The sequence below is a fragment of the Canis lupus genome, chromosome 5, assembly GCF_003254725.2.
Source record: "Canis lupus dingo isolate Sandy chromosome 5, ASM325472v2, whole genome shotgun sequence".
NCBI classification, from domain to species: Eukaryota; Metazoa; Chordata; class Mammalia; order Carnivora; family Canidae; genus Canis; species Canis lupus.
In genome coordinates, this window is record NC_064247.1 from 56275854 (window position 1) to 56302536 (window position 26683).

At 58.7% G+C, this 26683-nt stretch overlaps 1 protein-coding gene and 1 long non-coding RNA gene across 12 annotated transcripts in view; one reads left to right on the forward strand and one right to left on the reverse strand.

Annotated features, from left to right (window-relative positions):
• Positions 1-26683, forward strand: part of SAMD11 (sterile alpha motif domain containing 11) — a 53340-nt gene that overhangs the window by 24484 nt on the left and 2173 nt on the right. For 5 of the 11 annotated variants that reach the window (XM_035715907.2, XM_035715906.2, XM_035715904.2 and 2 more), the window contains 10 exons: positions 3635-3809; positions 4167-4261; positions 10246-10337; positions 14126-14307; positions 15614-15664; positions 19632-19756; positions 22959-23048; positions 23221-23355; positions 25239-25401; positions 26502-26617. In XM_035715907.2, coding sequence (XP_035571800.2) covers positions 4225-4261; positions 10246-10337; positions 14126-14307; positions 15614-15664; positions 19632-19756; positions 22959-23048; positions 23221-23355; positions 25239-25401; positions 26502-26617 — 991 coding nt within the window. In that variant the 5' untranslated portion in view covers positions 3635-3809; positions 4167-4224. Of the gene's footprint in view, positions 1-2021; positions 2146-3634; positions 3810-4166; positions 4262-8033; positions 8111-8370; positions 9100-10245; positions 10338-14125; positions 14308-15613; positions 15665-19631; positions 19757-22958; positions 23049-23220; positions 23356-25238; positions 25402-26501; positions 26618-26683 lie in introns of those variants that run through there. The other 6 variants (XM_035715905.2, XM_025427616.3, XM_025427617.3 and 3 more) reach the window with 6 other exon arrangements.
• LOC118354691 (uncharacterized) lies at positions 19647-26507 on the reverse strand. Its single transcript, XR_004815616.2, has 4 exons — positions 25534-26507; positions 23794-23911; positions 21628-21829; positions 19647-19764 (listed from the first exon to the last, which is right to left on the reverse strand). It is a non-coding gene; the product is annotated as an uncharacterized LOC118354691 (long non-coding RNA).

Below are 26683 nucleotides of genomic sequence, written 5' to 3' on the forward strand. Positions count from 1 at the left end.
GTTCCAGCTTCTGTACCAGCTTGCCAGCATCACTTCTCAGTGAAATCACCCAAATCAGCATTCCCAGGCTCCGCCTGACACCTTTGGGCACCCTTGTCTGCCCAGGGCCTCAGCACCACTCACTGTAGGAAATCTATGGGTCCAAGATATGTGCTGGTGTTCTGGGGGTACAGAGGACCCTGACAGGAAAGGAAGATAATCCAGGGAGGCTTCTTGGAGGAGGGGGTGCTGCTGTGAGTCTTGAAGATAAGTAGGTGGTACCAGGGCCAACATGACCACCATGCGCAGGGAGCATAGAACCTGGACCCTAGTACATTTAGAGACCACAAAAACATTTTACTTTTAATTTCCCTTAAAACCAGAAGGGAAAAAATAATAATGAATATTGAATAATGAATCTATCATGGAATATATTTGTCTTTTTATCAAGAGTTATAAAATATAATTTAAAATTTTTCATGGGATGCCTGGGTGGCTCAGTGGTTGAGCATCTGCGGGGGATCAAGTCTCATACTGGGCTCCCTACGAGGAGCTTGCTTCTCCCTATGTCTATGTCTCTGCCTCTCTGTGTGTATGTGTGTCTCTCATGAATAAATAAATAAAATCTTTAAAAAAATTTTTTTTAATGGAGGAAAGGACTCCCAAATGCAACAGTTGCTACACAACTGTTAATTGGGACCATGGAATTGTGATATGAGGAGTGGTGCTCCTGAGCAGAGGTGACAGCTCAGTGGTGCTCAAACACTGAAGAAACACAGGGAAATAGGAAGCTGAACCCTGGGGCAGAGGTGAGGCCTGCAGGCCAAGGGTTCTGGACTGTTCCCAAAGAAGACCCTGGAGAACCAGTTGGCTAGATGTGCCCATCAGGCCCTAGGTGAATGGGGACAGAGTCTGGGAGTGTCACAGAAATTTCCAAGGTGAGAGGGGCTAAATTAGGTGTTTGGAGAATAGGGATCCGGAAGAGAGCACAGATGGCATTTGCTGCTTGGCCAACAGGAAATATAATGCCTGCTCTGAGTGACTGAGCGAGATGGGGATGTCAGCATGGTGGTGGGAAAGGGACTCAAGGGGCTGTGGGGTGGATGCACCAGGCTACAGACTCTTGAGTGTCTGGATTGAAGCTGGAGATGCAGGGTCATAGTCTGTAACAGAAACCACAGAAGTACTTATGAAAGAGAAGAATGCATAATGTAGAACCCACCCACTTTCACCCATCATCCACTCATTCACCCATCAATCCTTCCCCCATCCATCTACCCTTCAACTCCGCCTATGTATGAGGGGTGGCCTCCAATATGTTGAGGCCAAAACAAGGTATCAAGCAAAAGCTGACAAGTTTGCTGAGGGCCATGTTCCTGGCTGGAAGATGGAATGACCCAGCCCGAGTCCTGGCTCTGTCCCTCTTCAGTCATGAATCATCCTGCCATGTGTCTGAGGTCCCAGGAGCTCAGGAGCCCACGCACACCTGCTGGACCTCAGATACACAGTTACTCCACTGCCAGCATGTGGCAGACTCAGATTTTGGCAAGGCGACCCAGTCTAGAAGAATGGTCGTATGTTCTTGTGGAGGGGGTCTATAGCATGCCAACGTCTGTTAACATCTACATGTGCAAGGAACATTCAGGCTCCTCTGTCCTGAGCAGGGCATGAGGACTCCACATTTGGAAATGGCCACAGTGCTCCATGCAAAGGTAAAACCCCCTCAGACCAGCCCCAGCCTTGCCAGCTGCCTCTCCTGCTCCACTTCCCATGGGCCTCCACATAGCCTGGCCAGTCTGCAGGTAGGAAGCCCCAGAGGGCCAACCTGGGACTTGGTTAAATGTCCTAGAGAAAGTGCCAGGTTGTGCCCTTGGACAGAGCCCTGGAAACTGCCAGGTTGTTGCCCTTCCCCCGCCTGAGGTAGGCGCAGGTCTGGCCTCTGCAGATGGGCTCTGTTTGGGGTCTCAGCCCATACCAAGCTGTGCTCTTCCACCTTCCCACTTCCGACACTGCACCTGGGGCACTGTGCATAACTTCAACAGGTTGGACATCACAGAGTTCCTGCTCTCATGGCACCATGTGCAAGTGAGACCACAGACACCAGTGCAGATGAGACGACCCCATGGAGGACTCAGTTGGCTGCAGTAATAAAGGAACCCTCACAAGGTGCCTGGGTGGGGGCTCAGTCCGACTCTTGGTTTCGGTTCGGGTCATGATCTCAGGGTCATGAGATGGAGTCCAGAGTCTTAGGAAGCTTCTGGGGGTAGGAGGGTATTCAGAGTCCTGCCTAGGCAGAAGCCCAGTGGGCAGGTGCTGGGAGAAGAGGTGAGCAGGCCAAGGAGAACAAGCTGGGCTGAGTGGGCCACACCAGGATGGATCCCTATAAGCAGCCCTCAAATGCTGACATGCTCAAAAACAGTCCTGCTGCTCAAAGGGAGCTCACATTTGGCGGGAAGTCCAACATATAAATTGTCACTTCCAGGGCCAGTCTGGAGTCCCTGTGTAGCCTGGGAGTCTCTCAGAGGTGGGCCTGGGGAGAGCAGCTTGTAGCCAGCCACCCTCCTAGCCTTCCACCAACTGACCCCTCATCTCCAGCTTTCCTCTGCCTCTAGGCTTGCTGTGCTGATGCCCCCACCCGAATGTCTCCTCTTCTCCTTCAACTTCCACCTAGCAGTCCTGGCATAGAGCCCACTGAGCCCACTCCTTCCAGTCATGCTCATCATGCTCAACTCCAAGGCCCCTCCCATATCCAAGCCCATTCCTCCCCCAGCACCCACTCCCCCGGGGAGTTTGCTGCCTATGAGTCTGAGATGACACTATCAGGACTGTGATAGGCTCTAAACACTCACAGGTCTTCCCGGGCCAAGACATGTGACCAGTCCAGTTGGGATTGACCCTCCAGGGCCTACACCCCTACAATGAGGAGCATGGGTCCCTGAGGCCTTTATGTGGGGTCTATGCTCAGTGTGAGCTGACATGCACAGCAGGACTGTGGTCACTGCACAAATAAGCATACAGCATGGACACACATGAGCACATAGGTATCCCTACAATCCTAGGTAAGGATCTCTTCATCCTTCACACTCAGTCCCTGCTGGCACATTCCTGGGACATAGGGGTGTAAGGGGACTGGAGCTGAGTCTGCATGCTGCACCTTAGCTCTGCTACTCCACTCTGGTCATCTCCCTGACTTGACATCTGAAAAAGAGGGTGACTGGTGCTGCAGAGGCTTGTGCCATGAGGGATGAGGACCACGTGGACCACTTTGGCACCCACATCCTCCCAGCAGGGCAACAGCTGCATCCAGGGGTCCTCCCAACCCCATTTCCATCCCAAGCCATGTCCAGGCAGCAGGCCAACAATGTCCGCAGGGAGAGAAAGGGGTGAAACCCGTCCTCATGCCTATTCACTGGGAAGACTTTCTTGTCCCTGGGGGCCCTGGAAGACTCTATTCCTGCCCTTTGCTTGGCCCTACCATGGGGTGAAACCCCTAGCTCCTGCATCCTGGTTCCATTTATGGAGAAAGCATCTAGAGCACGCCAGGCCTACCTCACCGTGCCAACCAGGGCACCTGTAGCCACATCTCACCCTGACTGCTCTCCCCTGTTCCCCCAAAAGGGAACCCACAGATTTTGAGCCCTGATCTCATTTTCAGATGGAGAAACTAAGGTCTGAAGAAGGGCAAAGAAGACTGGGTCATCCAGTGGTTGGCCAGGAGGACCCAAATCTCAGGCTACCGCAGAGTCTGCCCTGCTTACCACCTGTGTCAGCCTAGCACAGCATAACCCAGGCCCAGGAGGGTCCACAGCACCCAGCAGGGCTGCCCTGAAGTAAGTGCTGCTGTCTCTCCCCAGTGATGCCAGCGAGTGGGTGTGTTCATTTCTCCTCCAGAGGGGTCAGGCATGCAGAGCCAGTGGTGGCCAGACTCCCATCCATGTTGCCAGACCAACAACTTCCTCTGTACGGCATCAGAGTGTACCCAGTGCACCCTGTGGTGTATTGAGTTCACTTGTGTCACTGTGCTTTTGCCTGAGGTCATTGTGTGTGTGTGTGTGTGAGGTGTGTGTGTGCCAGCTTATGTGTCACACACCAGGTGTTGCCAATGCTCTGACAGTGTGTGCCCTGTGGGTGCCCCAAGTCTGCACACCCATTGACCATAGGTCCTATCTCTTTGCTCCTTTTAATAGCAAAAATTACAGTCAGTGAACAGACTGGCCCAGAAGCATCTCTACTCCTGAGACAGAGATGGCATGGCCTGCATCCAGCTCATGGCGAGCCAAAGGTAAAACATGTCCTAGCAGGGCAGCCCCTCTGTGTCTGACCTGCAGCTGAGAACAGACACACATTCCTGGAAGCTCTGACCACTCTAGTAGGGAGTCTGAGGGAGGCCCAGCTGATCCCTCGCTCACCTCTGACCTCCCAAGTTAACCCTTCCTAAACCAGACCCTTGCCCAGCCATGCTTTCTTAGCTATGACAGCTCTACCCATCCAGGGCTCATGCTGCAGGCCTGCGTGTCTCTGGATGTTTTCCCACAGGTCTTGGTGGTGTCTTTAATCTTGGCTTATGATGTAAGTCAATACAAATATGGTCTGTGCATGTTTGTGGTCCAGATGTCAGCATCTGTGCATGCCCCTGTCCTGTGTGTGCAGCTTTTTTTTTTTTTTTTTTTTTTCTCCTGTGTGTGCAGCTTGAGGAGCCGCTGTGTGTGAGTACGGAAGTGTATGGACAGTGTGTGCTTTAGAGAATGTACGCCTCTGTTAGTGGCTTTGGGTGCTTGTTTGAACACATGGATATGTACACATGGGTGTGCTTCCTCACAGCTGTGTCGGCTGTGCCCACACCTGTGTGATCTGGGTCTGGCATGTCTGGGCCTGCTCCCCCACCCTGACAGTCACCCTGGATGAGTTCAGGAAGACCAAGGCTGAGAAGGCAGCCCCAACTATGCACCTGTGATCTCAGAGACAGACTGCCCTCCTCTCCATTTCTGTCCTTCCAATCTCACCTCTGGATCTCTCTTCCTGGGGTTCTACATCTGGTGCTCAATAAATGATTGATTGGTGAAGGAATGGATGAAAAGGGGCTCTAAGGGGCACAGTCTGGAGACGGGGGCAGGCAGGCACTCCAGAATGGGAGGGAGGCTTCTGGCAGGAGCGCCAGCTGTGGATGGGGTCGGATAGCTCCAGAGGAGGCGGTCAAGGCTGGCCGAGCCTGGGTTGGGGGCAGCAGGGTCTGCGGGCCGCCCCCGCGCTCCCCGGGGACGTCTCGGGTCAGCGTCTGCACCGCCCGGGCCGCGCCGCCCCGCGGGTTATTTATGACCCCCTCCCCCTCCCTGGCGGCGGCGGCGGCGGCTGCGGCGGCTCCGGCCTCGGCCCAGCGGCGGAGGGCCCCCAGCGGGGGGACCGCGAGCAGCGACGGCGCCGCCGGGGCCTCGGGGGAGGGCGGGGGCGGGGCCTCTGAGGGCCGGAGGAGGGGCTTTGCCGCGGATCCCGCCTGTGTTCCCCAGGGTGCCACCAGACCAGAATGCCAGGCCTGGGGTGACTCTAGAGCCAAAATTCTGTCCCTCTGACCTCCGGCTTCAGTCAGAAATGCAGAGGAGCGCAGGGGCCCCCAGATGCCAAACCGGGACACAGGTGGACAGGAGGGAGGAAGTGAGCAGATCCCTGTGGAAGGCTATAATGTCCAGGAGTAAGGATGCCCAATCCCTGCGGGAAAGTGGCTCTGACCCCGTGGGCAGAGACGTGTGTTCCCCATGAAGAGGGGAAATCAGGTAGGGGTGAACAAATCAGCCAAAGCCCTGGAAAGTCACTGGAAGGGGGCCTTCTGAGAGTCAAGGAGTGGCCCTTGGAGGAGAAGGGGATCCTGCAGGGAACTTTGAACCCAAGCATGGTCTTTTCAGGAAGGCACCTTGGTCCTGCAGAGAGAGGAGCCAGAGAGAGTAGCATGGAGGTTAGGCTGGCTTAGTTTAGCCTCCATACCTTGCCAGCTGAATCCCACTTCCAAAAGCCCATGCTGGGGCCTTCTATGCCCCTCCTTCACCACTGTGGACCTGTGCAGGATGAAAGAGGTCAGGGGTGAGTGAGAGGTGTTCCTGCAGAAGGGAAGGGAGGCCCCCTCCCCCAGGCTACATGGTACCTTCTCAGATCTAAAGATAAACTTCCCTCCCCAAACCTCCTTTAAAGGTCAGGGGTTAGGAGGCCTAAGGGTCTGTGAACAGGTGCAGGCAAGTATGAGAAGAACTGAATGGTGGGGACCATCTTTTGAAAGCAGTGTCAGAGCTGTAGCCAGACAGTTGGCCTCCAGCTGAGCCCAACCAATACCTCTCCACACTGTGCCACAACCACAGATTATTAGCATGATGGCTCCTCTGTGGGCCTTGGCTCTTGGGCAGGAACAGCCTCCTGCATCCATTAACATAGAGGCATCACACCTGAGAGCAAGACATGGGCCACAAAACATGAGTGTGTACCTAGGGTCAGGCATGTGCAAGCATCCAGGCTGCACCTCGGGCAATCAGGCTGAGGGTGGCAAACTAAATAGGATCATTCACATTCACACCCACATTCATACCTGGCCTGTTAAATCCCAACAGGCAGATGTACAAGGAGAAGAGCAGAAGAGGGATGCAGAGGTTTGGGTGCACAGATTCCCAGACACGTTCCTGATCTGAGCCTAGGCCTTGCTCCCCTAAGTCAGTCTTGGGGCTGGCTGGTTCCTCAGCTGTGGATGATTTTGGCAACGTGCATCAGCAAGGGAAAGCAGAGCAGCAGCCAATGGTCAGCCTCATGTCCCAGCTGGTGCTGGTGTCTGGTAGGAGGTGGATAATGATGCTGTGTTCCCTCAGTGCCAGTCCATCTCTTGTGGGCATGCAAGCATGCCTGTGATCCAGCTCAGCCCCCCAGAGCCTGTCAGAGAGATACCCACACGAATGCCCTGCCAAGTGCATCTCAGAGGGGCAGGGGTAGGGGTTTAGGTGCTGAGATGGGATCTGAGGCTACTTTTTAACTTGTGGAGAATAACACATCAGAGAAAGACACACCTGTCTCATCAGTTATTAGTAGGTTTCTCTTCCTAATGCTCCTACAGCAAGGCTGACATGCTGGCCTGCAGGGAGATGGGGGTTGGTTGATCACCAAGGAACAAGCCACCCTCGTTCCAGGCCTGGGCCAAGGCTGACCTGTTTCCTCAGGGCACCAAAGTTGACATGGACTCAGAGGGTTCCTCCTCCCCAGACTGGCTCATAGTAAGGAACGGAAGTATGCAATTTCACATTCATTAGCCCCTTTTCCTCCCCACATCCTCCATTCCTTACCCAGATTGGGTCTAGCCCACCTTCCTGCCCCACACACCACGGCTCAGGTATTGTTTGTCCCGGGGCCAGAGGGCCCAGGATTTAAAATAGCTGTATGACATCAGGGGAGTTACTTGACCTCTCTGTGTCTCACCTTCCTCATCTATAAAATGAGAATAAGGAAAACTCATATTGAGATGATCAAGTGAACTAAAGCAGGTACAGGGCAGAGTAGGGCGGCTAGGGCGGCAATAATTGACAGAATTGTTGTCGTTATTCACAGAACATGAAACCTCCCCAACACATTTGCCAAGGCCACACACCACAAACCCACAACCTCACACCCTGCAGACGCAGAGGAGACCACCCACGCCCGCCGCTGTGCCCACCGCACCCCGCCGCTGCGAAAGCGCTCCTACCCCAGCCGCCGGCTCGCGGGCCGCCCCTAATCACAGACCTCTCCTCCGCAGGGAGCCCCCTGCCCCGCCGGGCCCGCCCCTCCCCACGTGTCCCGCGCTCGCCCCGCGACTCCCTCAACAATGGTGCGTCCGCGCGCGCCGCTTCTCGCTAGCATACGCCCCCCCCCCCACGCCCGGGTCTCCCTTTCTCCTACCCTCGCCCACCCCGGAGTAGGGTAGCGGTGCAGCCCCGTCCCGCCGCCCCCGCCGCCAGCCGTGTGAGCCCAGTCGGCCGTCACGCACCCCCTGCCGGAGCCCGCGCCCGCCCGCCCGCCGCGCCGGGGCCGTTTAAATGGGCCAAGTTGTGGCGGCGGCGGCGGCGGAGGCGGCGGCGGCGGGAGTCTCCCAAGTCCCTGCCCGGCGGGCGCGCGCCAGTGTACGCGGGTGCGCGGCCGGGGCGGCGGGGCGGCGAGGCGGGGCGGGGGCCTGGGACCCCCGGGCGGGGCGGGGCGCGGCGCAGGGCCGGAGACTTCTCGACTCCACTGCCCGGCTGGGCCTGGCCGGCGGACCAGCGAGCGGGGCGCGGGGCCGCCCAGGGGGCGCGGGCGCAGGTGGCCCGGCGCCCAGCGGAGCCCTGGGGCCCCGGAGCTGCGGCGCTCGGCAGGTCGCTAGGGGATCGATAGCAGCTCCCGCAGCACCATGTCTCGGGCAGCCGAGGCCCCGCCAGCCGGCCGGGAAGCGGTCGGAGGTGGCCCGGCGGGCGGCGCGGCAGCAGGTGCCGGGGCGCAGTAGCGGGTAGGGCGGGCGCGCGGCCAGGTGACTCCTGGGCCCCCAACCCTCGAGACCCAACTCCAGCCCAGGCCCGAACAAGTTGCACCGGCGGCGGAGAGCCGGGCTACAGGGCCACTGGCCCGCCATGCCGGCGGTCAAGAAGGAGCTCCCAGGCCGCGAGGACCTGGCCCTGGCTCTGGCCACCTTCCATCCGACCCTGGCCGCACTACCACTGCCGCCGCTCCCGGGCTACCTGACACCACTGCCAGCTGCGGCCGCCCTGCCCCCGGCCGCCTCGCTGCCCGCCGCGACCGCCGGCTACGAGGCGCTGCTGGCTCCACCACTCCGCTCCCCGCGCGCCTACCTGAGCCTGCACGAGGCTGCCCCGCACCTCCACCTGCCCCGGGACCCTCTGGCCCTCGAGCGCTTCTCGGCGACCGCGGCCGCGGCACCGGATTTCCAGCCGCTGCTGGACAACGGCGAGCCGTGCATCGAGGTGGAGTGCGGCGCCAACCGCGCGCTGCTCTACGTGCGCAAACTCTGCCAAGGCAGCAAGGGTCCGTCCATCCGCCACCGCGGGGAGTGGCTCACACCCAACGAGTTCCAGTTCGTCAGCGGCCGAGAGACGGCCAAGGACTGGAAGCGAAGCATCCGCCACAAAGGTGCGGCCGCGGTGGGGGCGCAGGCCGCTACCGTCCCTCCCCTCGGCTCCCCGAGGACCCCTGGGTCCGGACCCCCTCTTCTGCCACCTGGGAGACTCCATCTCCGCCTAGAGAGGGCGCTGCGACTCTGGGGCTGCCGCAGGGACACCCCCCATCCCCCCCGCCCCCAGCACCGTCGCGCTGGTGGACCCCGCAGAGCGCCCTCGGCCTCCACCGTCACCCCCGCTTGAGCCGCGTGCTCTGGGCCCCCGGCTGCACACGAGCCGGCCCCTCCTCCCACTCGGAAGGTCTTTGCGGGATTCCTGGGCTTTGTGGCTCAGGGGAAGTTTACGGGAACTCGGGAGCCTGCGGGAGGCCAGCTGGGCAGGACACACTTCCCTCCTGGGCGGGGGAGCCACCGGGTGCTAGCGGGAGTAGAGCGGCACAGGAGCGGCCAGGGTGCGGGTGCGAGTTGGTGGAGGGAAGGGAAAGGTGCAAGGGGTGTCGCAGGCAGGTGGGGGCCGCGGGGGCGCGCGCGGGGGCGGGGGCGCGCGCGGAGCTGGAGCTGCGGCGGGGCCGGGAGCCGCCTGCTTGGAGCACTCAGGGGTCCTGCTCCGAGGGCGTGAAGTGCGGGCGCCGGAGCAGGCAAGCGGGGGAAGCGCAGTGGGCGCCGGGGGCGTGGGTGGGGGTCGTCAGAAAGTTAGGGACCCAGTCGCGCTGCGCTTTGGGATTCGCTGCTCTGCGGCGGCCTCCTTCCCGCTGCGGGCTCAGGCACAGTCCCGGGTCCCGGCAGCGCCGCTCACCTGCACGCAGGCTGGACCGTCCTGGGCCCTGTTCCCGGTTCCCCGGGACCCGCTTGGAGAGGGTAGAGCGCGGGAGGAAGGACGCAAGGGGCGGGGAGGAGGCTGCCCCTGGTCAGGGGAGGGCGCTTGCCCCCATCCTGAGTTTCGGAGCTCTACAGATCCCCGAGGCGTCCTCCAGGGTGGGGTGGCCGGCAGGGCCAGGTAGCGGGTTCCGAAGTTGAACGGAGGTGGATGTTCGTGCACGTGCCGGGAGGGGGAACCGGCCTTGCCGCTTACTGAGCCCCGAAAGCGTGCCCGCCTGCGCCGGCTCCATCTGTGCCCCAGCCCTGCCCTCTCACCGGTCCTGCCTCGGTTCTCCTCACAGGAAAAAGTCTGAAGACGCTTATGTCCAAGGGGATTCTGCAGGTGCACCCTCCGATCTGCGACTGTCCGGGCTGTCGAATATCCTCCCCGGTGGTGAGATGTGGGAGAAAAGTTGGGGTTTGGGGGGGTTTTCCTTCTCTCCTGTGGAGCTTGTGCCTGTTTTCTAGGGTCCAGAGTCCTAATCTCAACACTGCCAGTAAGCAGGAGTGAGTTCCCCAAGGGCAAATAGGGGAGACTTTGCTCTGGGTGGGAATCCTGGGGAGCCCTCTCCTCTTTGGATGCAGGGCCTGATTATTACCTATCTGGGAGCCTCGAGACTGCATCACCTGAAGTCTTGGGGACAGTCTAGGCTGTGAAGGTCTCCTCCCTGGACAGTGTCATCCAACTGTGGCCTGGGGACCTTGCCCTGTCACAAGTCTGGGGGGGAGGGGCCATTTGTGTCAGCCGGCTCAGCTTGGAAGAGGGGCTGGTCCTAGGGTAAGACTTGTTCTGGGATGTGACACTACTGGATGGCCTGGATGTGCATTCTGGGGTGGTCACAGCTTGGATGTGCGTAACATGTGTCTCTGGGATGCCAAGAATTAGAACGCTGCTGGGCAAGGCCCTGGAGTCCAGGAGAGTCTGAGGATACAATTCAGTCAGGGCCAGAATCTGAGCAGTATGGGCCTTTGGTGTCAAGAACTGGAGATGAAGACTGATGTGGGGCCCCCGACCCGGTGTAGACGTATGTTGACCTCCTCGTTGGCCTAGGGAAGCAGCAGAGATTGGGGTGCCATGCCTGCCCCTGAAGCACTGTCTTCCACATCATATGTCCTCCAGGCAGTAATAGTTGGAGGATTGATCTGAGGAGGAAATTGCATCTTGAGAGGAACCAATTTTGAGCTGCTAGGAGAAAGCCAATTAGGGCCCTGGCTCCTGGTGTTGGTTGGGATTGTGATGCTACTCCTGGCGCCACCAGCAGCACCCTCTCACAGGAAGGGGTGAGACAGGACCCAAGACAGCCACCTTCAGCTTCTTTACTTTGGACTGGAAGGAGGAAGTAGGAAGGGATCTTTTGATTTTCTCGTGGACCCTGGAGGCGGGTAACCTGGGCAGGCTGGGAAGCCAGAGCCACATCTATGAAGACAGACACTAGATCAGACACACAAGTTGGACAGGGGAAGGGGGATGCAGCCATGCCTCACCTGTGTACCTACTCCACCCGCCTGTCTGCCATGGGCTCGTCACTGGAGTATGTGTGCACAGGCAGCCCACCTCCTGCCCACTCCCATGGTACCTGCCTGGGGCAAGAAGATGAGTTCCTTCTCCACTTACCCACCTTTTCAAGCAGCTAGTACTAGAGAAGAGTCTTCTGGGCATCCTCAAGGCTAGTCTGGGCTTCTGTTTGGGTCAGAGGGGCCCAGCCTATTTCAACCCAACCTTTTAGAGGTCTCTCACAGGAGTGTGGGTTACAGATGGCCTGAGCCCAGTATCAATTTTCCAAGGACATGGCTTGGATTGGGGAGGGTGGAGGTCAGACAGGGATGAGGCCACAGTCTAGGACTGCCTTCCTGTCTGCATGAGGGATGCCTCAGACCTGGGCCTGCCTCTCCTGAACCTGGTCCCTCCTAGGCCTATCCCTGTACACTCCCTTAGGAATAAGCTCCACAGACCCCCTTGTCTTTCCAGCCCTCACTTTTGCCATACAGAGATTGTCTTCCTCTATCCCTCATAGCCAAGCCCAAAGGTATGTACACACTTCACAGTCAGATAACCCAGGGCACAGTGTGGATGTGCATAGGGTGCAGGGATCATGCAGCCATGCAAACTGGCTTTCATGTACCCAGCCTTGCACTCTGAGGAGCCAGGGCTTGATGAAGGGCAGGAGCTTGGCACCCAGCTTTCACATCTGTGTGCTGCTGAGAAGGGTGAGCGGTTGAGGTCTTGAGTGTGCATGGGAGGAAAGTATGCTCCCTGTCCTTGGTCAGGATCAGGGCTGCCCATCCTGGTCCATCTTCCTCAGCTCCTCTCCCACAGGAGCACCTCCAGGAGCCACCCCAGGCCAGCATAGCTGCTCTGGCCTCATCTCAAGTGGCAGTCTTACTGCTTTCATTTTCCTCTCCTCCTTCTGGTCCTACAGATGAAAAGCAGAGGGAAATGCATTTCCTTTCCTTCTTAAGATAATGGTTTAACAGGAGAAGAGGCCCTGGTGCTTGGGCCACAGGCTAGAGAAGGGCAGAACTGAGTGGGGTTTCCCAGCAGGGCACATGTCAGACAGGCCAGGGATTGTTGAAGACACTCCCCCTGGAGCCCACTGGCTGGCATAGAGACCAGAGGGACTGTCATACCTGCAGCCTCACCCACTCTCTGATACTGCTTTTAGACCACAGGGCCAAGGCCAGGGTCTCAGAAGGGGCAACAGAGCAGGCCCTTCAGGCCTGCCCTCAGATTCCATTGCCCCCAGACTCCTACCCCACCTGGTCCCAGTGCTGTCCAGTGTATCTCATGGAGGGTGTTCCAAATGGATTCATAAGGGCAAGTATGGAGGAGACTGTGGCTCCTAGCATCTGTGGGGATCTGGGGATGGGGGTAATTGTGGCCCCCAGACCCAACAAGGGGAGAAGACTAAGGCTCCCTGGCCCTGTTGTGGTCACTGCCCAAATCCAGAGCTGCAGTGGGCTCAGAGAAGGACCCTTACTCTGGAGGTCAGGACTGTGGTGGCTGCATAGCTGTCCTTACACTGGTCCAGGGTGAGGTGAGACCCTCCTTCACACTTTCTTCCTCAAGCTCACAGGTGGCATGGTCCTAGGAAGAGGAAAGAGGGTGTCCAAGGGGCCCCTGGTGACTGAAAAGACAAGAGAGAATTAGATAATGTAAAGGTCCCTGGCCACCTTCCTGAAACAGCACCCCCTTATTAAATAAGAAAAAGAGTCCTGCCCACCTGAAAATACTTAAACACCTTTTCTTCTTCCACTGGGGCAGCAGGACCTAAGGACACTGGAGGGAGCCATGGTGTAGAGTGAGCTTGTCTGTCACTCGAGTGAGGGGCGTGTACCGTCTGGTGTGTTCCTGTACTGAACATGGACAAGCTCAGTGTGGAGTGCCCTCCATGTCTGTGCACAGGACATACCTTCCTGCTCTGCTCTCCCAGCACACAGCACACAACATGGGTGCAGGGACGGGAGAAGTAGCTATTGTGGGAGAAACTGAATCTCTGTTTCTGCTCTAGAGGGTGGGCTCACTTGGGGCCCATAGGACAAAGGGTCTAGGCTGGTAAGGACTCCTCACCTGTTGACGTGGGAACCCCAGACCTGCAGTTTGCCACGGGGTCAGCAGGACCAGGCCCCAGGGTCAGGCTTTAGACCACCCTGAACTGGCCCCTGGATGGCACTAGCAGAACAGAAAAAGGACTTGGCCCAGGAGCTATGTGGGGTTGTCCAGCAGACACATATACACAGCCGTAACTGCGTGTTGGATCAGGGGCAGAGAGCAGATGTGCTGTGTTGTGGGGGCACACATGGCCCCGTGGGGCTCCCTGGAGCTGGGAAAGCTGGGGTCTGCTGACAGCGTGGGGTGGGAGCTAGGCTGGAGTGTGCAGTCTGGACAAGGTCTATAGCCCTTCACTCCACCGCCCTCCAGGGTGGCAGTCCCAGGCCTCATGTCTCTGCTCTTGTCTTCACCTCCAGCCATTGGAACTTATGTAAGCCTTGGGCCTTGGGCCTGTCCTGCAGGCTGAAAGCCCGTTAGCAGGGCCAGTGATGGTGCCCGTTTGGTCATAGAGGCTGCTCTGAGGGTTTCTCTCACCTGGGCCCTTGCCTGAGGGTTGGGCCTGGGGTGCAAGCCTCCCAGGAGCCTGAGGGTCCTGGCTCAGCCTAACCTTCCTCTCTTCCCTCCCTGCCCAGAACCGGGGGCGACTGGCAGACAAGAGGACAGTTGCCCTCCCCACTGCGAGGGTCCTAAAGAAGGAGCTGACCCCCAGCTTCTCAGCCAGTGATGGTGACAGCGATGGGAGTGGTCCAGCCTGTGGGCGGCGCCCAGGCTTGAAACAGGAGGACACCCCACATGTCCGTATCATGAAGAGAAGGTACTTTTACTGGGGACCTGGATGGGGAGGGCACACAGGCTCCGGCCGGCACCTCAAGGCTGGTGTCTCCAGGCAGCTGAAGGCCAGGCCAGGCTAGTGTGAGGGCCGTCTGTCCTGGAGACAGGCCCAAGTTTAGCTTGTCGCGTCTGAACCCCTCCATGCCACAAGACTGTAGGGAGAACCTGCCCTGCCCCCCCTCGGAGGGAGGGGGCCGACATGATTCCATGTTGTGAAGGAGGGATGTTGGGCCAGGGGCTCTGGGAGGAGGGCAGTCAGGGAGACCCAGGAGGAGAGGGCCTGACACCACCACAGCCAAGTAGAGAGACAGGAGCTGAGCAGACCCCCCGGGAGCAGCCCTTAAAACACTCGTGCTCATTCTCCTTGGCATGCAGCAGCAGTCCTGACTCCCCACTGTCCCTCCCAGGCTTGGGGCCTGCTTTTTCTGTTTTCCCTCCATCTTTTCTTCTGGCAGAGACACCTCCCTCTGTCCACTCTCCTCTTCATCCCTTCATCCGTCTGTCCATCTAGCACATGTTACTTACCGCCCCCCACCCCGAGTTTCTAGGCCTTTTTCTCTTCTCACCTAGTTTTTCAATATGTTCCAGTTTCTCCTACGCTAAAATAACCCTCCCAAACCCCCAACATCCCCACTTCCTAGCCCTCATACCCACACTTGCTGAGATGACACACCGCAGGCTTCCACCTGCCGTCCGTCAGCCTGAGGGTCTTTCTGGGTGAGGGGACAGAGATAGCGCAGAGCCTCTCGTTCTGGCATCCCTCCTACCTACAGCGTGTGGTGGTCATTTTCAGGAGGCAGACTGCTAGCAGCTTGGGCCTAGAGAGCTCCACACACCTGGGTGGACACTGGACCATTGGTGTCAGCAACAGCCGTGGTGCTTGCTCCCTGACATGGTTCCAGCCTGGCTGAGCGGTTCTAACACCAAGGGGTTTGGTTCAGTAGCTTGGCTGATGGGCAGAAGAGGCTGCAGCTCCCACCCTTAGCACAATGGGGCAGCTCTTCTGGGTTTCTTGCAACTGGAAGGACGGTTATGGCAGCCTGATTCTGTCTATCTCAAGTCCTTTGTCTGGTGAGACCAGGAGCTGACTCCTGCCCCATGGTTCTATCCTGGTGGCAGCCACTGGCTGGTTGAGCTGGTACCAGATAGCACTGGAGACAAATGTGAGCCGGCCCTGCTCCCTTGGGGCCAGCATTCCAGGGCAGATGAGGGCTATGCCATACACCCACCCCGTTGTTTGGGTACTAGGTCCTGGAGGCCACTTTGACCCTCTGCTTCTCTCCCTGCAGAGTCCACACCCACTGGGATGTGAACATCTCCTTCCGAGAGACGTCCTGCAGGTAGGGTCTGGGCCTGGGCTGGGCTTATCCCCGCACGCTGTGCATGGGCAGGCTGGAGCCTTGTTGCCCCTCTGCTTCTCAGTCTCCCCAGCCTCCCTCCCTTCCTCCCCGCCCTATTCTGTAGTCTTTCAGTTTGTGCTTAGGCCTTCACAGCAGCATGGGTGTGGGTTCTGAGCAGCCCAACCCTAGAGCTAGAGTGCACTCTGCCTCCCACATGGGACTAGCCATTTGAGTCAAACTGCCCAAAGATGAGCCATGACTTCTCCCTCCCACCCACTCACCCACCCACCCATCTACCTACCAGGAGGTAAAAATGGTCTCATAGGGACAGAGGAGGTCTGCAAAGATGTGGAAGAACAAGGGAAGGGGATGTCGGTGGGGGGAGGGATGAGGGAGGGCCAGCAGATCTGGCCTCATCGAATGCTAAAGGACTTTGGGTGCTGAGCCTGTAGGACAGGGTCCTCCAGGCAGTGAGGAGCCACCAAAAATTCCTGAGCAGAGGGGTGACAGAGTGTGTTTCAGTGGGGTCTTTCTGGAGGCCCTGCCCAGGAGGTTTGAGGTTTACTCGGTCTATGGTGGTTTAGCTGCAGGAGCACTGATGGAGAGCAGGGGGGACCTGATGAGGAGGTGGGTGGTGCACTGGAAAGACCCAGGTTCTGGATTCCAGGAGAGCAGAGGATGGTCAGTCTGTGGCTGGAGCCCAGGCTGTGGTTTCAAGGGAGGGAACAGGAAGGGCCCAGCCCAGGAGGCAGTGGGCACCGAGCATAGGCCCAGCTGCTTCTGTCAAAGCTGAGATGGCAGCCCTGGAGGGTGGGAGCTTGTCCTCCCCACTTCCAGCCTGGCTCTGTGCTGTGTATATTATTATTTATGCTTCTGAAAATACCTGGATCCTAGAGCTAAATTACAATGAAAACATCTTTAAACTTATTTCCACCTCATTTTGAAGTTGCCCACTCAACTGATCATTTTTATGAACCGTTATGAACATTGATGACATTTTATGAGCCTTTTACTTGGGAAGCTACAGGCTGAATTTGTCAGCAAAGCTTATAGCGAACCCAAGGGAGGCTCCTCCATTCCTAGAACGACTCCTCCTGCCTCCTGTGGCATCCCCTCCTCACCTACCCCTCGCCTTGTACAGTGAGAGAAGATCCCAGGTGTCCAGATGGAGGGTGCCCGTGGTATGGGGCCAAATCCATGTGCATGTGGGCTCTTTTGGTCCTGCACAGACACTAGGGGTGGCTGGATGATTTTCTGGAATTTTACCAGAGGGGAGACTGCAGTGGGCTGTGGGGCAGGGGTGTAGCATGGCCAAGAGGACTTACAGCCTATCTGCCCCCCACCTGCTGATGTGGCACCTCAGCATCCGGCCCAGGAGGGCTGCCTCATGCTGCCCCCCACCCCATGTCTATCTTGTCTCTTCCTGGCTCCTCTTGGCCCTGTCCATCTGTCTTTCATCTGTAATGTCCTGTCGTTCTTTAGGCTCTGTGTGTTTATCTCTCTGCCATTCCCATCCTTTCTGTCTCTGTCTGCATCCATCCATTCAGTAATGCCTATTTGTTCACCTGTCATCGTCTCTCACTGTCCATTCATCCCTCTCCCTCTATCCATTGGTCTTCATCCATCTGTCCATCCATCCATCCATCTGTCCATGAGTTCCATCTACTGGCCCACCTGCCTGCTTGGAGCTCCTGCTTCAGCACCCGTGGCACCCCACGCTGCTGGCAGGAGATGTGGTCCCTGCCCTCTGGAGGCCCCTGAGCTGGCCAGGAGATGGGCAAACACTGCCAGTATGACAGTTGGCTGCGGAAGCCTGGAGAAGCCCAAGGAGCCCCTCAGGCAGAGTTGGGGTGCAAGGGGCCAGATCCTTCTCCCTCAGCCTCCCAGCACACGCCCTCCTCCGTGTAGCTCCTTCTGCCACTCAAGTTCTTGCCTCTCACCTCCTGATACACAGTCACACCCCCACAGTGGAACAGAGAGCCTCCCAAACCCCTTATGCACAGCAGGATGCAGAGAGTGTTTTCATGGCTGCGGGGACCTCATACTTGGGGTGCCAAATGCAGAGTTTATATGCTTTCAGCCTGGTGTTTCTTTGTAGTTCTTTATACAAAAGCTTCCATAATTTGTTCAGTGAGTGACAAAAACAGGTTTTCCAGAATCAGGCCAGGCTGCCTGTGGAGTGAACCCCCAAGGCAGAGAGCAGGGGTATAGTGGGCAGTGGTGTCCAGATGCCCCCCTGGGCCTCACCTCCATGGTGCCACAACACCACCTGAGTGCCTGAATGACCCAAGAGTGAAAGGGCTGATGGCCACAGTGGTAGTGGTGAGGTAAGGGGTATGGTCCCCAGGTCCCAGTGTGGGCATGGGACCATGGCTTCATGGGTAACAAATTAAGGTGGCTTTTCCTTGCCGACTCAGTCTCTGGGGAGTTGATCTACTTCCTGTAGGGGTCCTGGGGATCAGGACCCCTACAGCATTGGATCCCCACAGGGGAGAACTCCCTGGAGGACTCTAGCCACCCCCCATCCCCTCCTTCATGCTGAGGACAGCACTTCTGTCCTAAACATCCTCGCATTGATGAGGATGATAGAGGGATGAGAGTTGCTGCCAATTAATCTCATAAAGTACTTAGTCCCACCTGCCCTCCTCTTTGTGTGTGTTTGGGGGGGGGAGGTGCCTTCTCTCCTTCTGGGAGGGGGGTGGGTGTGGGGAGAGATCTGGCATCTGGGTCTCCCAGAAGGCTCTAGAGCCCAGCCCTGGAGTCTTTGGGGCTGAAACTGATCTGCTTAGGGGCCAGCCTGGATTAGCCTGCTCCAGCCACCCAGGCCAGGGGGGCTGGGGGCTATTTAATGAGGTTTAGGGTCGGTTCCCAGGTCATTCCGTGGAGGCCTCCTTGCAGCGGCCCAGCTGGGAGGCTGCTCTATTACAGGTGGGCCAGGGAGCAAGGGTATTGGGGAGGGTGGGGTGCCCAGGCCCTCGCTGCTCCTCTTCTGTACTGTCTTGACCTCCTGTTGCTCCAGGCTGCATCTGAACGGTGGCAGGTGACCCTTCTCTATGCTAAGAACACAAGGAACAATGGGGTTGGGGGTTGTTCACACACAATCACACTAACGTTTCCTCTGGGACCCTGTGCTGTAGGATTGAGTTGATTTACCAAAAAGAGAAATGAGGGAATAAAGGGAATAGAAGAGTTAAATACTTGTTTATTCCTGGTGGCTGAGATTCTTAGCAGGGGGCCTTGGGGAGACCGGTGTCATGGGCACATGGCGGGGGAGGAGGGAGGGTTATGTGTATGTGCAAATGTAGGTGCATGCTCTTGCCCTTGCATGAGCCTGCACGTGCCCGTGTGTACGTCCCTATTGTGCACACATCTCATTGCCTGCAGGACTTTGGTCTGAATTTCAGTTTCCTTTCCTTATTTGAAGAAATTGAGGGTCTGTGGGTAGTTGCAGGTTTTAGTTGGAAGAGTAAATGCAACTTTCTTAATGAAGCAGCTGGCGCAGGAGTAGGTGCATGTGTGACAGTGCGTGTCCTCTCTGGTCACTGTTCCTCATGAGCAGACACCCCCTTGCCTGGTGTTTGCTCTGGTCACTATGGGGAGAGCATGGCAAGACTGAGCTGGGCTCCCATGCTCTGCATACACCTCCCTGGGAGCTGCGGTGGGGCCAGAGCGTAAGGGCCCCAGGCCTGACAGAGGCCTGGCAGACACCTGGTAGGTCCTAATGGGCCTGGGTGAGACCTGGGTAGGTCACACCCACCAGAGGTTTCCCTTGGGACCTGCTCTGGGGATGCCCACATGTGTGCTGTCACAGACTCACACAGAGGTATGCAGGAGGCATTGCACATTTACAGACTGTCCTCTGGCACTATGCATGCCCACACTCGAGCTTTTTCAGGCACTTGCTGTGCCCAGGGCTGGGTGCACTGGCCTTTTGGGATCTCACCTTCATTGTATTGCTTCGCTGCAGCCAGGACAGCGACTTGCCTACCCTTATATCCAGTGTCCACCGCAGCCGCCACCTCGTTATGCCCGAGCATCAGAGCCGCTGTGAATTCCAGAGAGGTGGTGTGGAGATAGGCCTGGGAGCTGCAGGTGAGGAGCTGGGGGGGGAGAACAGGGCTGCCAGGGCCACTGCAGCTCAGCCTGAGGACAATCTGCCCTGCCACCCTTCCAGTGTCTCTGCTTAGCGGCTCTGGATGCCGCCACCCCTAGCAGCCTTGGCTGGCAGCCAGGGAGGCCAGTGGAGGCGGGAGGTGGCAAGGCTGGCTGTCCCCTGGGGCTCCGTGTGATGGTAATTGTGTTAATCCCGGCCAGCCGGGCAGACAGGAGGCAGGGGCTGTGGCTCCACCATGGCTGCTCCTGGGGTGGGCTCGGAGTGGTCAAGGCCATTGCCACCCCCTTCTCATAGGGGCAGAAGCAGGGAGGACAGTCAGGGATGTGCAGGCCTCAGAGAGGCCCAGAAATGCACATCCTGAATGCCTCCTTTGAGGGCAGGGACATGCTCTGCATGCATGAGAGTGCCCACCAACCCCATGGGCAAAGGCTCCTAGAGGAAAGAGGTTCATTGCCTAAGAGATGGGGGGGCTGGAGCCTGAACCTCTGCAGGGGTGGGAAGGGAGAGTGCTGGCCCAAGAGCTCCTGAGGTCATCTCAGAGGGACAGCTCCTGGAGGCAGCAGGAGCTCAGGAGGAGGGGGCAGTTGGGGGACCTAGGCCCTCCTCAGAGGAACAGGCCAGAGGGGACTTGGCCATGAGGCTCTGCTGCAGAGAATGGGTGGTGGCTGAGCTTTCACTGAAAGAGGGGAGGTCAAAGTTGCTGGCAGGGGGCCCTTGCTGCCCTCTGGGCCCTGGGCAGGGAAGTTTCCAGCAGTGGTTAACAGCTCTGAGAATGGCTGGGTAGGAGGTAGTCATCCCCCTCGTGCTCCCAGGCATGCCTGTGCCTGGGAAGGCCTTTGCGGGCTGGGTGTGAGGGGGCCGCTTCTGCAGCCTTGTTGGAGGTGGCTGAGCAGGCAGCTGATAAAATCTAATTGCCCCATCGATCGGCAGAGCCATGGGAGCCCCCGGTGATTGAGATATTCTGAACCGGCAGGCCCTCCCCCGGCTGCCTGCACACACGGAGACCTCACAGTCCACGGGCACCGATGTGCATGTGTGGCCTGCTCTCCGATAGGGCTGTGTGCTTGGGGCCCTGGTATGGCCCAGACACCCCAGCTCACGGTCTGTGTGTGGGTATCACCATGCCACACACCTGCGTCCTCGCTCTCACTTTATGCTGAGGTGCAGGCAAGCACTCCAGGGCTCAGGTGCTCTGCGTAAAGTGTCACATCTGTGCTGTGTCCAGGTCTTGTGAGAATTTGCCCTCTTCTTGGGGCTCTAGTCTCCTATTGGCTTCCACTTGTTCCTGTTGGCCCTTGGCTGGGGACATTTGCGTGTCCTTGCCTCTTGCTTCCCCAGGAGCACATGTCAGCTCTATTCCTACAGCCCCGGCCCTGGTCCCTCCCTGGACCCTGGATAGGAAGGGCCGTGGGTGAGGGGCTCAGCTGCCATCTTACGACTGTTGCCCTCATCAGGGACTCATGAACCCTCAGATCTCCATGGCAGGACATTACTGCAGCCATGGGCCTGGGTCTCCCCATGGGTCCTTCTTCTACCTTCAGCAGCTCCTCCCCCAGATAGAGAGGAGCCCGATCCCCCAACAGGAAGGGGAGGGGGAAGTTTCCACTGTGGGAAATGGGAGAAGAACTCAGGGAAGTGAGAGGGCTGGGTTATTCCCTAAACCCAAGAGGAAAAGGTATATGTGTAGGATGGGGCCTGAGCAGCAGGTGTGGACCAAGCCCAGGCCCGCCTCCAGGCCTGGCACAGCTGGATATTATGGCCCTCCTGCCAGCTGGGCCCTGATGCCCCAAGGCTGTTGGGGGCCAGCTTTGGCCTCCTCAAGGTGCCCTCAGGCTGGTTGTGCTCCTACCTGTCCTGACAGATCCCTGAGGTAGGGACCCTTCAGTCAAGCGGTGAAGGACCTCGTCCCTCTCTGGGTAGGGCCTGGGGTTGGGCTGCTGAGCCCAGACCGGTGGCAGTGAGGTGGCTGAGATCAATAAGTTATTAGCACCATTCTGTCAGCTGTAAAGTGGAGATTGATCGGCCTCTCACTGCTGCCGCACTTCCCCAGCCTGATAAAAATGACAGATTAAGGGAATAAGAGAAAGGAATTAGGCTCTGGGAATTAGGCTCTGGGAAGCCTGCCTTGCTGAGGTGTCACGGCAAGTCTGGTTCACAGAGCAGATAGCCCTCACCCCACCCACCCAGGCAGCCTTGTCAGGTTGGAGAGGGGGCAAGAGCAAGGGCCCTGGCCCACAGGCCAGCACTGGGGTGGGCCCGGGAGACCAGGACATCTGCCTAGCCATTCATCAAAGATGCTATCCCAGGCCCTGAGCCCAGGAAGGAAGGACCAGGGGCTGGGATGGAGAGGGACGAACTTGGAAAGACAGAGGAGTATGGTTTGGATGTAGGACCTGAGAGGGCTTTGGGAGATGGGTGGGGCTGGGTCCCCCTGCTACTATGGCCAGACTATGTACAGCAGGTGTGACTGTTCAGGGGTGCCCTCAAGAGCTCAGAGCCCAGCTGAGCAGGTGAGCGTGTATGTGACAGGCAAGGCCAGGGTGCTGGCTCAGGCCTTCTGAGGGCAGCAAAGGGTGTGGCCTCGGTGGAGGTGCCCAGAGTGGATGTGGCAGGTGTGCCTGACCTTTGGGGCCTGTTGCCTAGTGACTTCCCTGAGCCATAGAGGCTAGGCTCCTCAACCGAGGGGAGATGGCTTCCAATCTAAACCAAAGCCTTCAGTTCTTCAGCAGAATGACCCGGAGGAAAAAAAAAAAAAAAAAAAAAAAAAAAAAACAAAAAAAGAATGACCCGGAGGGCCCGTTAATTTACACAGGAGTACTAGTCTGGCTGGGTAGGGGCACCAGGGCACCTGTGCAGTCCTGAGCTGCCACCTGAGTCTGCTACCACCAATTTCCCATCACATACACACATACTCTAAAATCCAGGATCAGAACTGTCCCTTGACCTGCCCAGACCTTGGCAAGATGTCCTCTGGCTGAAGGCCTGGGACCTTGGACTGGAAAAGTCTTTGATGTGGCCAGGACCCAAAGGCACCTGAGCAGTGTTGGATTTGGTTCTGGGCTGAGATGGAGCTGGTAGGGGCCGAGGCCTGGGCTGGATCCCTCCCTACCCCGGCCCTCCCAGACTCTGTCCCCTCCAAGCCCAGAGACACATGATGGGGCTCACTCTGCCCTCCCCTAGGTGACCTGTTGGGCAAGAGGCTAGGCCGCTCCCCCCACATCAGCAGTGACTGCCCACTGGAGAAGAAGGCACGAAGCAAGTCACCCCAAGGTGGGAGCTCAACTAGGAGGTGGAGGGACAGGTCACAAGGAGGGAGGGGGATAACTTTGATCCTGCACAGGGCAGAATTAGCCCAGCAGCCGGTTCTAAGAGGGAGAGGTCCTGCCCTTCTCCTGGGGCAGTATCTGAAGGAAGATACCCTCACCATTGCTCCCCTCAACAGAGACTCTGTTGCTGCCAGAATTTGGGCCCAGCATGGCCCCTGAGGATCACTACCGCCGGCTTGTGTCTGCCCTGAGTGAGGCCAGCACCTTTGAGGACCCCCAGCGCCTGTACCACCTGGGCCTCCCCAGCCACGGTATGTGCTCCCATCCCGTGACACCATCCCTCACCAAGTGTCTACCTGTGTGTGCTGGGTTTCCATTGTCCCTGCAGGCCTCTGCTTACCCTGGAAAGAAGCCCTGGGATCTTTGGCTGCTGACACCAAGGCTGGGTTTGGATGCAGATCTGTAGGCCCCTCACCCCCCTTTTAGGTGGGCATTGCTGTGACTCTCCTCCCTCTGCCCAGGCAGCCACTTGTTTGGGTAGTTCTGGGAGATCCCCCACCTGCATATCCGTACAGTCCACCCCTACCATCATCTCCCATAGACTCTCCAGCAGGGCCACCCCTTACCTGTGGCATGCAAGCACTGTCATTCACAGGTGAGGAAACTGAGTCTGGGATGAGCCGCAGTGAGAGTGGGAGGTGGGGACAGAACCAGAGACAGAACCTGCCCCTCTCCAGTAGTACACACACCTTATCGTTGCCTGATCTGTATGCTGCAGTCCTTCTTACTGTAGCGCCATCAGGGCAGTGTGGGAGATTGTGCTGAACACCTTGCCTGGGGTCTGCCTGGGTCTCTACATGGAAGGGGCTGGGAGGAGGGGAGCAGTCAGGTTAGGACATCCAGAAGGCAGATCGGGTGGCAGTTAGGATATGGCCACCAGGACCTACTTCCCTGGTGCTCAGGAGAAGCGCTCAGCAGCACAGTCCCTGCCCCACCAGGCTCCCCACCCTGTGCTCGTCCATCTGTCCTTCCTGCCTCTTATGGACACCCCTCACTCACCCACCATCTGGCACCCTGACCAGCTGCACCGTAGCCCAGCAGACCCCAGCTCAAGGGCGCTGCCCCTAGCTTGGCTTCTCTGGCTGGAGGTGGGTGAGGGGTGCTGGGAAGAGGGCAGGATTTCTTCTCCTTACACAAGGCACTGTCCCCCAGGGCAGTCAGGCACCGAGAGCCTGAATAATTCACCAAATGTTAATAATTTAAAAATCTTCCTTTTTAATTGCTTTCCCTGCCCTGCCTGGGGCCCGCTCCGCTGGCCTGCGCGGGGGAGGGGGCGCCGGCCACCGGGGAGCAGCGCTGGGAGCCGGGCTGTCAATCATGGCCCTGCGCCGCCGCCCCCGCCGCGGAGCCGACTGTAAATAACCGAGGCCGCCGGGCGGGCGCGGGGGCGAGGGGCCCCGCTGGGATCGATGCAGGCGGCCGCGCCGGCTGGGCTCTGCGGGCTGGCACCCGGCCCGGGCAGGACCCACCTCCGCTTTTCGGGTAATTAATTTATAAACAGGCGGCGGCGGCGATGTCGGCGGAGCCTGCACACATGGGGGGTTGCGGGGGGTACTCAGAGGCCCGGCCCTGAGCAGGATGGAGGAACCTGGATGGGGAGCAGAGTGCTAGGCGCCCTGGGGGGCGCTGCATTGTTATCTAGAAGGGGGCACCTGGGCAGCGTTAGTCTGGGGTTGGAAGCCCATTCCCATCCTCCAGGAGCAGGCCTGCGCCCTCACTTTTGGGTCTTTGCACAACCCATCTCCAGAACCTCTGAACTCCTGTCCGTATCAGCATGCCCGCACTACAGAATCCCATCTGCCGGCTCTTTCCCTCCCTCCCACTGCATTTTGGTTTCTGACCTCCCCATATCCATTTCAAATGCTTACCAGCTCCCCTCCCAATACAAGTGGGTGCCTCCCAACCCCCATTCCTGGCACCATGAAGCTAGTTGCACTGTAATGATTTGGGTCTCCTCTGTCCTGTGGCCTTCTGTTTGTCTTTCTCTGTGACCAACCAGCAAGGTTATTTTAAGGATGTACTCTGACCAGCTTTTGATCTCCTTGGTGTCATTCACTCACCAGGGTTGAGGTAGCGAGAGTCCTGGGCAGAGCCTGGCCTCTAGGTCACCACTGACCACTTTCCCCACTCCCAGATCTCCTAAGGGTCCGGCAGGAGGTGGCAGCAGCAGCTGTGAGGAGTCCCAGTGCCCTGGAAGTCCACCTGCCCTCATCCACTGCAGGTCAACGTCGAAAGCAGGGCCTGGCTCAGCACCGAGAGGGCACCGTGTCAGCTGGCACCCCATCCTTCTCAGAGAGGTACTGGGTGCTCACACAGGAGAGGTCCCCATTTTCTCTTGGCTTATTTCTTGGATACAAAGCTGGGGTGGGCCTATCAGAAACCTAGTACCTGGTTTCTGCAGGTCACGTCCACAGCCTGCATCTCCTTACCTTGTCACCTGCCTTCAATCGAGTACCTCCCCCATCACAGCCACACGAGGCCGTGTTGGGACGGAGTGTGCCAGGCATTGTGCTGGCCCTAGGTTCATGGTCTGCAGAAGGGTCCTGACACCCGCTGAGCTGGTCAGAGGCCCAGAACACTCTGGAGTAGAATGCGTGGGGGTGACCACCCCTCTGGGCAGGGTGTTAAGGGTGACTGCCGTTTCTGTTGAGCAACTGTTGGGACTCGCTGAATCCAGGTGCCCCAGAGACAGCTGAGGGCTTTGTCCCCCCAACAGGTAGGTGAAGGGCTGGAGGCAGACTGGGGAAGTCCGTGGAGAGAGGGGTGTGGAGGGAGGGCAGAGGGCAGAACGGGGCGGGGGGAGGGGGGAGCAGCGCGAAGTCTGGAAGCCTTGAAGTCGGAGAGCTGGAGCGGGGGGCACCCCCACCTCCGCGCGCCGGGCTGGTCCACCTGCAGAGGCCAAGGGGTGAGCGAGCTAGGGGGCGTTAAGCGGCTGGGCAGCTCTCCGCGGTCTCCCGCCGGGCGCCAGGGTACGCCCCCCAGCAACGCCGCGCCCCCCGCCCTCCTACCGCGAGCGCTATTTGCAGCTGCCTCCCCCACCTCCTGGATTGCAGCTAATTGCGCCCCCCACCCGCCCAGCCGCCCAGGGTCCACTGCTGGCGGAGAGGCGGGGGCCCGGCGCTCCCCGCGCGGTAATTACCGCTGCAGTCGCCGCCGCCCGCCGGGTCAGCGCCTCCGCGCCGCCGCCGAGATTAATTGGCGCCGCCAGGCGGGGGCGGGGGCGGGGGCGGCGCGCGACCCGGAGCCATAACGAGCAGCGCATCGACCGCCCGCGGGGCCGGCAATTAGTAGAGGCGGCGGCCGGAGGGGCGGGCGGCGCGAGGCAGTTACAGGAATGGAGGGGGCGCGCGGGGCGAGGGCCTGCGGCTCGCCCCGTTTACCGCCCTGTCGTCCACAGGGAGCTGTCGCAGCCGCCTCCCTTGCTGTCGCCCCAGAATGCCCCCCACATCGCCCTGGGCCCCCACCTCAGGCCTCCCTTTTTGGGGGTGCCCTCGGCCCTGTGCCAGACCCCAGGTGAGGAGTGGGCGGGTGTGCGAGCTCTTGGTGTCTGAAGGGGCTGGTGAGTGGGCGCCACGAGGC